The sequence below is a fragment of the Somniosus microcephalus genome, chromosome 21 (assembly GCF_052327205.1).
Source record: "Somniosus microcephalus isolate GS21.2 chromosome 21, FLI_Smic_1.0, whole genome shotgun sequence".
Taxonomy (NCBI): domain Eukaryota; kingdom Metazoa; phylum Chordata; class Chondrichthyes; order Squaliformes; family Somniosidae; genus Somniosus; species Somniosus microcephalus.
In genome coordinates, this window is record NC_141007.1 from 73,148,418 (window position 1) to 73,161,882 (window position 13,465).

The 13,465-nt window shown below is 41.1% G+C and overlaps 1 protein-coding gene across 7 annotated transcripts in view; it reads left to right on the forward strand.

The window, feature by feature from the left end:
- The window catches only part of tex2 (testis expressed 2), a 128,210-nt gene that overhangs the window by 87,184 nt on the left and 27,561 nt on the right, over positions 1-13,465 (forward strand). For all 7 annotated transcript variants that reach the window (XM_085963934.1, XM_085963936.1, XM_085963933.1 and 4 more), the window contains 4 exons: positions 294-494; positions 5,618-5,963; positions 11,070-11,314; positions 11,953-12,099. In XM_085963934.1, the coding sequence (XP_085820060.1) occupies positions 294-494; positions 5,618-5,963; positions 11,070-11,314; positions 11,953-12,099 (939 nt within the window). The remainder of the gene's footprint in view (positions 1-293; positions 495-5,617; positions 5,964-11,069; positions 11,315-11,952; positions 12,100-13,465) is intronic.

Consider the following 13,465-nt stretch of genomic DNA (forward strand, 5'->3'; position numbering starts at 1 on the left):
GGTTCTGCAAGCACTTTGGAATGGGTGTGATATGGCAGAACTCTACTGAGCAGAAATTTCTCAAGTTCCAGCATGTTTTTTTTTTTTAAAGAGGATAAGGGGAAGGTCAAAGGAGATTTACAATGACATTAATGATTTTACATATTAATGGATCTTACCAAGTTTGAAATGAATTTTGTTTTTTTGATGGTTTGTCTGTTTAATATTGGGCATGAACAGTCATTGGTATACAAGTATATTTGAAGAAGTTGCATTTGTGCAATCCTTTTATTCTACATGTTTCTTCTCTACAGGGCTGGATGAATGAAATTTACAATTATGATCCTGAAACCTACCATGCTACGCTGACCCATTCTATCTTCACTCGTCTTGAAGGAAGTATACTAAGGCTTTCAAAACCGCATAAAAATATTTCCCGAAGGGCATCTTTCAACGAGGCCAAGACAGAGGTCACTTACATTAGCCAGAAGATTTATGACCTATCGGACAGTAGGGTGAGTGAGTACCGACAACCTGAGGATTTGAGAATAATTAAATATGGTCGCATTGTGGTTCTATTTCATATAAGGTCTGGGCTAGATCACAAACTTGAGTGTAAATACATAGATCATAAAGTGCAATATACTCAATACTTCAAATGAGCAGTAACTACTCAACTCACACAGCATATTCCTAACTGACTTTTTTTTAATAAAACAAATTTGATCAGTGAAAGGTGTGGACTTCACGCTTAGGTTATTGAGTTGGGTTGAAAGATTGGCACAGAGATTGGACAGGAGCTTCTGATTTAGAATCAGCAGCTCTTGCATGGGTGATTAAGTTGGATGTCTCTCGAGCCCTGCAGCTGCAGTGCATCATGAACTGAGCTCGGAGTGACATTGGCAACCTCGCATTTCATATTCAAGATCTTGTTCCCTAGTGTGGTTCTGTTTGCAGTGAATTGTAATCTTATGTTTTAAGAAATTACTTGTTTGAAATCTAACAACATTTTGATAAAGCATATGCTGTTAAAGGTTTCATTGATCGAGAAGCCTTTTAATAAAATTGCTGGTTTATTTATTAGTAGTGGGCTCAACACAGCTACAGTTGCCATACACGTATAGAGTTTCACTGCTCCAGATTCTGCAATTCTACAACTTTATCTTTGCAAAGTGAAGCTTCATACCAACACTCCCACTGTGAAAATGCAGCCTTAGATTATTACTTTTTAAAATCGTTACGACCTGTTCACTGTTCTTTGTCAAAGCTGCTTCGTACAGAGTGACTAGTACAATGTGAAGGACAAATGCTATGTTCTCTTCTGAGATGAGTCTCTGTCTTTATGTAAATCATAAAATATTTTGAGCTGAGAATGTATGAAAGCCTATCACAGGACAGGTAGATTTATCTGGCTGCCAACATTAGGAATGCTGTCTAACGCTATTGAATTTTATTAGAAAGTTTTTTTTATGATTACTTGTTCTTGAAGTTCAGAAGTGGTCAGCATGCACTTAACTTTTCAATTAACATACACAGCAAAGCAATAAGGAACAATAGTAAGCCTTTAGATCTGATGGATTTCTAAGATGCAACTGTATATCTAGATTCTGAGACTGTATATTTGCTCTGAAATGCTGACACAAACCTACTAGAGAGGGACTAAGGGGATAGGCAAACTGGTTTTCTCTGCTCTGCCACCTTATCTTTTAAAAATAAAAACAGGGAAACCATTTGATACTGAGCAGGCGCAAGATGGGGAGCACTAGTGGGGAAGGAAGAGAGATGCTGTTGAGAGAGTAAAGATACCAAGAAAGACACTTGCTGAAGAAGGCAGAGAAGAGAGAGTTAGAAAGAAAGCAAACAGCAATGAGATAAATAATCAGATAATCTGTTTGGTGATGTTGGTGGAGGCATAAATGTTGTCCAAGACATTTGAAGAACTCTCCTCTTATTCGAATAGGATCTTTTGCATCCATGTGAGGGCAGACAGGGCCATGGTTTAATGTCTCATTTGAAAGTAAGAAGTCACACAACACCAGGTTATAGTCCAACAGCTTTATTTGAAATCGCAAGCTTGTGATTTCAAATAAAGCTGTTGGACTATAACCTGGTGTTGTGTGACTTCTTACATTTGTCCACCCCAGTCCAACACCGGCATCTCCACACCATTTGAAAGTGGGGAAGAACAGAAGCCCAAGGGTAGGGAAGACTGATGCACAGGGAGAGCCTGTTCAGATAGGAGAACAGTGTGGCCCTCTTGATGGGAGTAGAAAAACACCATTGTGAGGAGAGGCAATATACATACGGGAGAGCCTCGTGTTCCTTTCTAGCTCTCAGTTCCCCATTTCTCTCACTCGTGCATGCTAGAATATAACATAAGAAATAGGAGCAGGAATAGGCCACTTGGCCCCTTGAGCCTGCTCTGCCATTCAATAAGATCATGGCTGATCTAGGGCTCAAAGCCAGTTCCCTGCCTGCTCCCCATAACCCTTCACTCCTTTATCTTGCAAAAATCTGTATCTCCACCTTAAATGTATTTAATGACCCAGCCTCCAAAGCTCTCTGGGGCAGAGAATTCCACAGATTTACGACCCTCAGAAGAAATTCCTCCTCATCTCAGTTCTAAAAGGGCGACCCTTTATTCTAAAACTGTGCCCCCGCGTTCTAGATTTCCCCACGAGGGGAAACATCCTTTCTGCATCTACCTTGTCGAGCCCCCTCAGTATCTTATGTTTCAATAAGATCACCTCATTCTTCTAAATTCCAATGAGTATAGGCCCAGCCTGCTCAACCTTTCCTCATAAGTCAACCCCCTCATCTCTGGAATTAACCCAGTAAATTGTCTCTGATGCAAGTATACCCTTCCTTTAAATAAGGAGACCGAAACTGTACACAGTACTCAAGGTGTGGTCTCACCAATACCCTGTACAGTTGTAGCAGGACTTCCCTGCTTTTATACTCCAACCCCTTTGAAATAAAGGCCAACATTCCATTTGCCTTTTTGATTACTTGCTGTACCTGCATGCTAACTGTTTGTGTTTCATGCACAAAGACCCCCAGGTCCCTCTGAACTGTAGCATTTTGTAATCTCTTTCCATTTAAATAATTTAGCTTTTTTATTTTTCCTGCCAAAGTGTATAACCTCGCATTTTCCCACATTATACTTCATCTGCCAAATGTTTGCCCACTCACTTAGCCTGTCTATATCCCTTTTGCAGGTTCTTTGAGTCTTCTGCACAACTTGCTTTCCCCCCCATCTTTGTATCATCTGCAAACTTGGCTACTTTACACTCGGCCCCTTCATCCAAGTCATTAATGTAGATTGTAAATAGTTGAGGCCCCAGCGCTGATCCCTGTGGCACCCCACTAGTTACTGTTTGCCAACTGGAAAATGACCCATTTATCCCGACTCTCTGCTTTCTGTTAGTTAGCCAATTCTCTATCCATGCTAATATATTACCCCCAATTCCGCGAGCTCTTATCTTATGTAGTAACCTTTTATGTGGCACCTTATCGAATGCCTTCTGGAAATCCAAGTACACCACATCCACTGGTTCACCTTTGTCCACCCTGCTCGTTACCTCCTCAAAGAACTCCAGCAAATTTGTTAAACATGATTTCCCTTTCATAAAACCATGCTGACTCTGCTTGACTGCATTGATTTTCCAAATGCCCTGCTACTGCTTCCTTAATGAAGGACTCCAGCATTTTCCCAATGACAGATGTTAGGCTAACTGGTCTATAGTTTCCTGCTTTCTGTCTCCTTCCTTTCTTAAATAGGGGTATTACATTTGTGGTTTTCCAACTGCTGGGACCTCTCGAGTCCAGGGAATTTTGGTATATTGCAACCAATGTATCCACCATCTCTGCAGCCACTTCTTTTAAGACCCTGGGATGCAGGCCATCTGGTCCAGGGGACTTGTCATCTTTTAGTCCCATTATTTTACCAAGTACTATTTCCTTAGTGATTGTCTTTCGTTCCCCCCTCCCTGTGGCCCCTTGATTATCCATTATTGGGATGTTGTTAGTGTCTTCTACCGTGAAGACAGATACAAAATATTTGTTCAGAGTCTCTGCCATTTCCCTGTTCCCCATTAATAATTCCTCCGTCTCATTCTCTTGAGGGCCCAATGTTTACTTTAGCTACCCTCTTCCTTTTTATATACCTGTAGAAGTTCTTACTATCTGTTTTAATATTTCTTGCCAGTTTACTCTCTCAATTCATCTCTCTTTAGTCATCCTTTGCTGGTTTTTAAAAATTTCCCAATCCTCTGGTCTCCCATCAATCTTGGCAACATTGTATGCCTTCGTTTTCAATTTGATACCATCCTTTACTTCCTTAGTTAGCCACGGATGGTGCTCCCTTCTCAAAATCTTTCTTTCTCACTGGAATATACTTTTGTTGAGAGTTGAGAGATATCTCCTTAAATGTCCGCCACTGCATTTCAACTGTCTTACCCTTTAATTTATTTTTCCAGTCCACTTTAGCCAGTTCTGCCCTCATGCATTGTAATTGCCTTTGTTTATGATCAGGACACTGGTTTGAGATACTACTTTCTCACCCTCCAACTGAATTTGAAATTCAACCATGCTATGATCACTCTTTCCTAGAGGATCCTGCAACACTTCATGTTCATGTTCTGCGCTTATTCCTGGCATCTTAATCTGCCCTGATACCAACTTTGACATGTTAGATGCCATCTTGCATTTGCTCTGGCCTTTAAAAAGGGTAAAAGGTAGAAAGTGAGTAAATCAATAAAGGAGTAAGTGTGAGAGACATGCAGAAAGAATGGGGGGCAACCAAAGATTCGAAAGAATGAGAAAGTAAAACAATTGGTGACTGAGAAAAATAGAACAAGAACAATGACAATGTGAGAGATATGCTTAGAGAAAGGAGAGCTGAACTCTGGCAGTAAAATAGAGGGGTAGACGGTTATGAAGTGGAAGAGCAGCAGCAAAACAATTACAAAAAGAGACACCAGTTTTCCAAATTTGCCCATGAGCAACAACACAGGAGATCTAGTGGGAGCATGCAAGGGTAAATGAGAAACAAAAGCAGCAGCAGACAAGTTGGGGAATGTTTGAAAAGCGCAGCCTGATCGAATACTGTATGTTGTGTTTATGCACTGTGTATATTCTGGTTTCCAGTGTTTCATAGCACTATGGCTCAGATATCTAATATTTGAGAAAATAAGTTAGTCTATTTTAACCTGCTGAAATGCGGCATTAACAGAGTGGTGACAACCTCTAAGTAGGGTCGGTAGCCTTTCCGCCCGTTAACCCCGCAATGATCCTACTGCAACTTTTACAGGCCTACCAGTGGGTGGCCGAACCACCTACCTGTTTCGGTGGTAGGCCCCTTTTAACGTGCAAATCAGGGTCATGTGACGTGGGTGGCCAGCGACATGGCCTTCTGGTCAGCCACCCAGAAGTCAAAATCTACACTTATTTTATTGGGAGTTTATTGTGCAGTATTTCCTGACTGAGATTCTCTTCCCCTTTTTGTTAAGTCTTGATTTATGTTGCTAAACTTCAATAGAATGGTTATACTAATGTATTTGTGATAATAGAAAACCATTTTTCAGAAACACTAAAATAGAAAACCGCAATGTAAAAGGATGACCTTCATTTTTAACAGGTGCATTTAGTTCCAAAGGGTCTGGCTAGAAAAAGAGTATGGAATAAAAAGTACCCAATTTGCATTGAACTTGCCAGACAAGATGACTTTATGTCAAAGACCCAGACGGAGAAGGAAAATGTGGAGGAAAAGCTCCCTGCTGATAAAGTTGAAACTGTACTTGAGGAACCAAGGAAATCTGTGTCACAAGATTCTGCAAAGCCAATTTGCCAGAAGGACCAAGTTCTATATCTTTTTGGAAGGACTGGTAGAGAAAAGGAAGAATGGTTCAAGAGATTCATTTCAGCCTCAAAATCGAAAGTTGGTGCTAAACGACCAGCCAGTCTAGGAGGAGGTGGCATACCAGGTGAACCCATGTTTTCTATGCTACTGAAATCACAATGGGAGGGATATGGGGATCGGGCGGGAAAGTAGAGTTGTGGTCGATGATCAACCATGATCTTATTGAATGGTGGAGCAGGCTCAAGGGGCCGTGTGGCCTACTCCTGCTCTTATTTCTTATGTTCATATGTTTTAAAAAGGTGTATATATATGATGTTTTAAAAAGGTGTGTATATATATATATATATGATGTAACATGTTTTATTGAAGACAATTTGTTGGACAATGCACATCTTTAGAATCATGAAAATCTCAGCACTGGTGCAGGCCACTGGCCCCATAGTACCTGTGCTGCCGTTAGTGACCTACTCCAATCCAAACTCCCTGCTTTTTCCCTATGCCCAATAATAATTTTCCTGAAGTGTTAACCTCATTCCCTCTTGTATGTTATTAAATTGGTTTCTATAGCCACTTGATAATGTGTTCCATATTCTAATAACGTTTTACATGAACAGTTCTTCTGACCTCCCCGTTTACGCTGCTAGTACTAATCTTAAATTATCAATTCACAGATTAGTGGAAATAATCTTTCACTTCATCCTCTCAAACTCTTCCAGAATGTTGAACCTTTTCGTTAGATTCCTGCTTAACCTTCATTATCCCAGTGAATTTAGCCCTAGTTTTCCAAGTTTCTCATCACAATTAGATTTTTTTATTTGTTCATGTGGGCGTCACTAGCAAGGTCAGCATTTATTGCCCATCCCTCGTTGCCCTTGAGAAGGTGGTGGTGTGCTGCCGACTTGAACTGCTGCAGTCCATGTGGTGAAGGTGCTCCCACAGGGCTGTTAGGGAGGGAGTTCCAGAATTTTGACCCGGCGACGATGAAGGAATGGTGATAAACTTCCAGGTCAGGATGGTGTGTGACTTGGAAGGGAACTTGGAGGTGGTGGTGTTCCCATGCGCCTGCTGCCCTTGTCCTTCTAGGTGGTAGAGGTCGCGGGTTTTGGAGGTGCTGCCGAAGAAGCCTTGACGAGTTGCTGCAGTGCATCTTGTAGATGGTACACACTGCAGCCACGGTACGCTGGTGGTGGAGGGAGTGAATGTTTAAGGTGGTGGATGGGGTGCCAATCAAGTGGGCTGCTTTGTCTTGGATGATGTTGAGCTTCGAGTATTGTTGGAGTTGCATTCATCCAGGCAAGTGGAGAGTATTCAATCTCACTCCTGACTTGTGCCTTGTAGATGGTGGAAAGGCTTTGGGGAGTCAGGAGGTGAGACACTTGCTGCAGAATACCCAGCCTCTGACCTGCTCTTGTTGCCACAGTATTTATGTGGCTGGTCCAGTTAAGTTTCTGGTCAATGGTGACCCTCAGGATATTGATGGTGGGGGCTTCAGCAATGCTAATGCTGTTGAATGTCATGGGGCAGTGGTTAGACTCTCGCTTGTTGGAGATGGTCATTGCCTGGCATTTGTGTGGCGCGAATGTTACCTGCCACTTATCAGCCCAAGCCTGAATGTCATCCATGCCTCGCTGCATGTGGGCATGGGCTGCTTAATTATCTGCGGAGTTGCGAATGGCACTGAACACTGCAGTCCTCAACTTACAACCCCACTTCTGACCTTATGATGGAGGGAAGGTCATTGATGAAGCAGCTGAAGATGGTTGGATAACAGGCATCAGCTTAGTGAATCTGCATTACATCTTTTCCATGGCTTCAATATCCTTCCTGAAATTATGTACAGTATTCCAACTCTGGCCAAATCAGTGTCTTGCACAGAATTATCCTTTTGTGTTCAATGCCTTGTATTGAAACCCTGAATCCTATTTGCCCTTTAGCTTTGTCCACCTGCATTCCTGTTTTTAAAGATCTGTTTATCTGCATCCTTCAACTTCTGTTTCTCCACTCAATTGAAAATTTTACAGTTTAGGATATATTTCAATTCTCTTTTTTGTCCCAACACGTACTACATGTTGGGACAAAGAGGAGAATATTTATATTTGCCAATGTTGAACTATTTGCCATGTACCTGCCTACTCCCCTAACCTATCTGTCCCCCTGCAGTCTCCCACAGTGTTTCTCATAGCTTATCATGCTCCGTAATGTAATATACCTTAGTTGGTTAACTACAAATTTTAATTCTTTCCTGATGACTGAGCAAGCTTATCTAGTGAGTAGTTGGTGTACAGAACCAAAGATCCCAGCTTCAGTCTGTGGTGAGTTAGGTGGTCTCAACCAAGGTGATAATGGTACTATAATTGTATTTAGCGTACTGGGATTATGGAGGGGGAAATCAATCAGGATTCTTGCTCCAGACTGCTGTCCAGTGAATCCTGCTAGAAGTGCATGTGTGCGGATATTGGGCAATGTGCTGTATTCTCAAGTCCCTAGGGTTGAATGACCTGCCTACACTCTTATCAATGTTTACACATGAATAATAGTCACTTGGACAATGTACCAGGGAGCAACTGATCAGTGGAACAACACTGCAACCGAGTCAAAGTCTTTAGGAGAAGAGAGGAGAAAATGGCAGGGAAAAGTCAGGGGTTGGGGGGGGGGTCCAAAAATAAACTTTGTAAAGCTGTTAATAGCAGAGCACATGCACCAACTAATGCACAGCATTATGTTTGGATACTCCCAAAGTCATCACATGGAACAAGCTGTCATATTTTCCCTTGCTCATTTTGTTAAGTACTGTAAATCTTGGAGTATAATACACACATTTCCTGCCAAAAAAAAAATAATGGGAGTATATATACACATACTCATTTGCAAGAGGCTTAGGAATGAATGAATCAACCTTAATTAAACTGTTTAAAATGTATGAAACTGGCATAACTCCAAGTATGTAACATTTTACTTTAATAATGTAGGACAGGAAATTTCAAAGTGGAGCTTAACAGTAACGGCAGAAAAAACTTAGAATTCTCAAATTCATAATCATATGAATACTTTTGTATTAAGTAGCATAACTAGTCCAAAATCCCACAGTCCTGATGCAATTCATCATCAAAGCCTCGTGCACCTAACACTTAGGATGCACTCTCTCACGAGCACCCTTTTGAAATGTTACTGTAGGTAACCTCTTCCTTTTCAATATATAGAAAGGCTTTTAACTTTCAATTTGATCATGCTGAACCCCCAACTCTTTGCTACTTCTCATTGAGCCACAGCAAGGTATCCTTCAACCCTGGAAAAGCTGCTGGACATTCCTGCTCATCAAGTTTCTTGTGGAATACACGCCAGTTTTATTTTGGAACCTTTCCAAAGCCCTCATTAATTTCATTGAATTGGAATCTACACCCCTAAGCCCAGCGGCTCTGTTGCCACACTGGACTGTCTTCAGTTTCATGGCTGCTTTGTACCATTTGCAAAAATAACAATTGATCGTTTCAAAAGCCAGAAATAGGGGCATTCTATACACACCTGCGACATTTTTTTTCTCAATTTATGGGTCAGAGGGGGCAGTCTATAATTAGAAATGGGGGATTATATTACACTTGAACATTTATAAGAAATTACACATCATGAACTAATTGAATAATACAATATTAATAACCCCTTCAACATAGGAAAATGTTCCAAGGCATTTCACAGGAGTGTAATCAAACAATAATTGGCAGAGAGCCAAAGTAGTAGATATTAGATGGAGTGACTAAAAGCTTGATTGCAAAGATAGGTTTTAAGAAGGGTGTTAAAGGAGGGGAAGAGAGAGGCAGAGGGATTTAGGGAGGGAATTCCAGAACTGAGGGTCTGGTCGGCTGAAGGCACGGCCACCAAAGGTGGGGTGAAGGGAGTGGGGAAATGCCTAAGAGACCAGAGATGATAACAACTTGTATTTATATAGAGCCTTTAATGTAGTAAAACATCTCGAGGCACATCACAGGAGTATTATAAGATGAAAAAATTTGACCAAGCCACAGAAGGAGAAATTAGGGCAGGTGACCAAAAGCTTGGTCAAAGAGGTAGGTTTTGAGGAGTGTCTTGAGAGGTAGAGGGGTTTAGACAGGGAATTCCAGAGCTTGGTGCCTAGGCAACAGAAGGCACGGCCACCAATGGTTGAACGATTATAATCAGGGATGCTCAAAATGGCAGAATTAGAGGAGCACAGATATCTTGGGGGGGGGGGGGTGCGGGGGTTGGGTTGTGGGTCTGAAGGAGATTGTAGGGAGGGGCGAGGCCATGGAGGGATTTGAAAACGAAGGATGAGAATTTTGAAATCGAGGCGTTGCTTAACCAGGCGCCAATGTAGATCAACGAACAGAGGGTGATGGGTGAACGGGACTTGGTGCGAGTCAGGACAGGGGCAGCCGAGCTTTGGATGGCCAAGTTTACGTAGGGTAGAATGTGGGAGGCCAGCCAGGAGTGTGTTGGAATAGTCAAGTCTAGAGGTAACAAAGACGTGGACGAGGATTTCAGCAGCAGATGAGCTGAGACAAGGGCGGAGACAGGCGATGTTACGAAGTAATGATGAAGGAATACAGAGTTCTTGGAGGGTTTAAGGCTGGAGGGGGTTAGCAGTTACAAAGCAGCAAAGAAGCTGTGCTATTCCATTTTCATAAGGAACATTGATAATAACCTTGTTCATTTTATTTCCAAGACTAGATCTGCTGAATCTTAGTTTAATAAAGTTGCGCAAAAAAAGCACACAATCTAAATGATCAAAAAAAATTAATTCCATCTAGAATATGTTAGAATTGCAACCTTTAAAGGCTTGTAATCCTGAATGTACATGCATTCAATATTATTGCCCAATTTATGTCATTCCTTTACTGTCAATGGATTTGTTCCATTAATATCCTGGCTTGAATCTCCACTCTTCTGCACTTCTTTATATTGCCTGTTCAGCTCATTAAAATAATGCAATGGAAAATTTTATTTGAAATGAGTAGCATCATTTACAGCAGGTAATTCAAGATTCAATGTTTTGAACTTTCCAGTAATAGATTTAATATCAAATTTTGAAGTCTTGATAGCCCAATGATTTACTTCACTTTTCTCCTCTCCTTCAGAGTACATTAAAAGCTTCAGACATTTCAGACTTGATGTTTGAGACTGGATGTAAAACTATTGAGGAATTTTTTTAAGTAATTCAGCTGTTCACATGACTCTAATCAATTGTGCTTTATTTTAGGGCTTGTGCCATCACACAGTAGGAACAATAGCCAGTCAGGAATGCTGACACATAGTCGCAACAGCAGTAAGGGAAGTGTTGAAGAAATCATGTCACAATCCAAACAGAAAGATCTCATATCTGGTGTGCGCCAGAAAATGCTTCTGGACTATATTGTGTACATGGCAAAGTATATTCCTGAAGAAATCTCCAGTCCTACCTTAAGTCCTGTCCACAGTGCAGAAAGTAGCCCCACTGCTAATAAGGTAAGAAAAAATAAATTGGTTTTGCTTTTTGATACTTTTCTTCCAAACCATAGCATATCAGTACAGGTACTATTTTATTAAAAACTCTATTGTGAAACAACTTTAATGCAGGACAGTTGAGCCTGCAGATATCCCTATGAATGCTGTCAATATTACTTCTTGGTTGACTCCAAGAAGGCTACATGTGTAGGATGAGAAGATGCTTCATCTTTCTTTTATTCTCTACACACACACACACACACCCCCCCCCCCCCCCCCCCAAAGCACTCTGACTTTCCCTCTCAAAATGATATAGCTAGCACTGAGACTTAGATTTTAACTCTGGTCTTCTAGTTCAGAGTCCAGCTGTGTAGTTTTAGAATTATCTTCAGATAAGCTTGTGTGTGCATTTGTTTTGGCTCTATCTAATAGTTCCACCTCATCCTAGATATCAAAATGCTATACATAATCAATTTTTTAAAAGTGAAAGTTCCTAAAGACTGCAGCAATTTTGATCAGATTTTGTAAAAAAAAAAAAAAATTAGCTGTGTTGTCATCCTAGCAGATTTAATATTCCTGGTGTTACAGTATTGGTGAATATGGATTCTTAACATTTTATGAATTATTCAATAGCCCTGTATATTTTCTTTGCACTTCAGTTGCCAAACATTCAAATCGAGGACACAGAACAACGAGTGGCTTGGGTCAATGCATTGCTTGGGAGAATCTTCTGGGACTTCTTGGGTGAAAAATACTGGTCTAACTTGGTGTCTCGAAAGATCCAGATGAAACTCAGCAAGATTAGGGTATGTGCTGAACTTGTTACAGTCCATCTATATCAATGTTTATCTGTAACTTTATTTGCAGGTAATATAATTTTCCATGGCACAAATGTTTAGTTGGATTTTGTTTATGCATAATGGTAGCATAGTGGTAATGTTACTGGACTAATAATAGAGGCCTGGACTAATAATCTGGAGGCAAGAGTTGGAATCCCACCACGGCAGCTGGGGAATTTAAATTTAGTTAAATAAAATCTGGAATAAAAAGCTACTATCGGTAATGGTGACTATGAAACTACCGGATTGTCGTAAAAACCCACCTGGTTCCCTAATGTCCTTTTAGGGAAGGCAATCTGCCGTCTTTACCCGGTCTGGCCTATATGTGACTCCCCACAGCAATGTGGTTGACTCTTAACTGCCCTCTGACATGGCCACCGGCCACTCGAGGGCAGTTAGGGATGGACAATAAATGCGGACCTTGCCAGCAATGCCCACATCCCATGAATGAATTATTTTTTTAATTACAAAAATTGGAAAAGTTTGCATTTTTTTACAAGTCTGTATTTGATCATAGACACATTCTGCCCCTTGGATGTCTAAAAAATCTCTTAAGAATGCTTTTTAGCAGTGGCCGCTCCCAAGTAGGTATCGTCCATGTGAGCTTAGACAGTGTCTTAAGCTATTTGACCGTGAAGGCATGATAAATATTTGTTAATCCGCTCCTGGTTCTCCCCACACATCTTTTGAACTGCTTGATGTTAATGAAAAGTTACACTAAAGATGTAAATACTAGCAAGGAGTGGACTTGTTTGAGAGAGGGCTAGTCAGAAAAGTTGGGGTGGGTGGGGGTGGTTAGTATAAAATATATATATTGGGGCCTCATTGTACCAGACCTTGGCCTACTGAAACTCTCGATTTATTGAAGCATTCCCAGCTCCAATGACTTGTCTTCCTGAAGGCAGCACACTCTCTTGGTTGCTGTTTTGTTGAGCAGGTAATATGATTGGGTGCAGTTGTTTGAATATCATGGGCCTTGGGAGCCTATTTTCAGGACTGTTCCCTGGATGCTGGAGAGCAGATCCATTAGGTTTTAGAAATATTCACATCCTTTTGCCATCTGACAGGATACTGTCAGTTTTTTCTACTACTTTAGTTAAATACAGGTACACTATCCCTTATCCGAAAGCCTTGGGACCAGCTGAGTTTTGGTTTTCGGAATGTTTCGGATTTCAGAAGGTATTATTATAAGACTGGGAAATTTGTATTTAATATAAATTTTAAAAGTTCAGGCTACCTCTTGCGACTGTTCCGTGTCTCATTCCCCTTCCTGCTTCTCTGGAAAGCCGGATATCGGCTGACTCCTACTAAGCTGGCCCGCAAATCAGGTCGA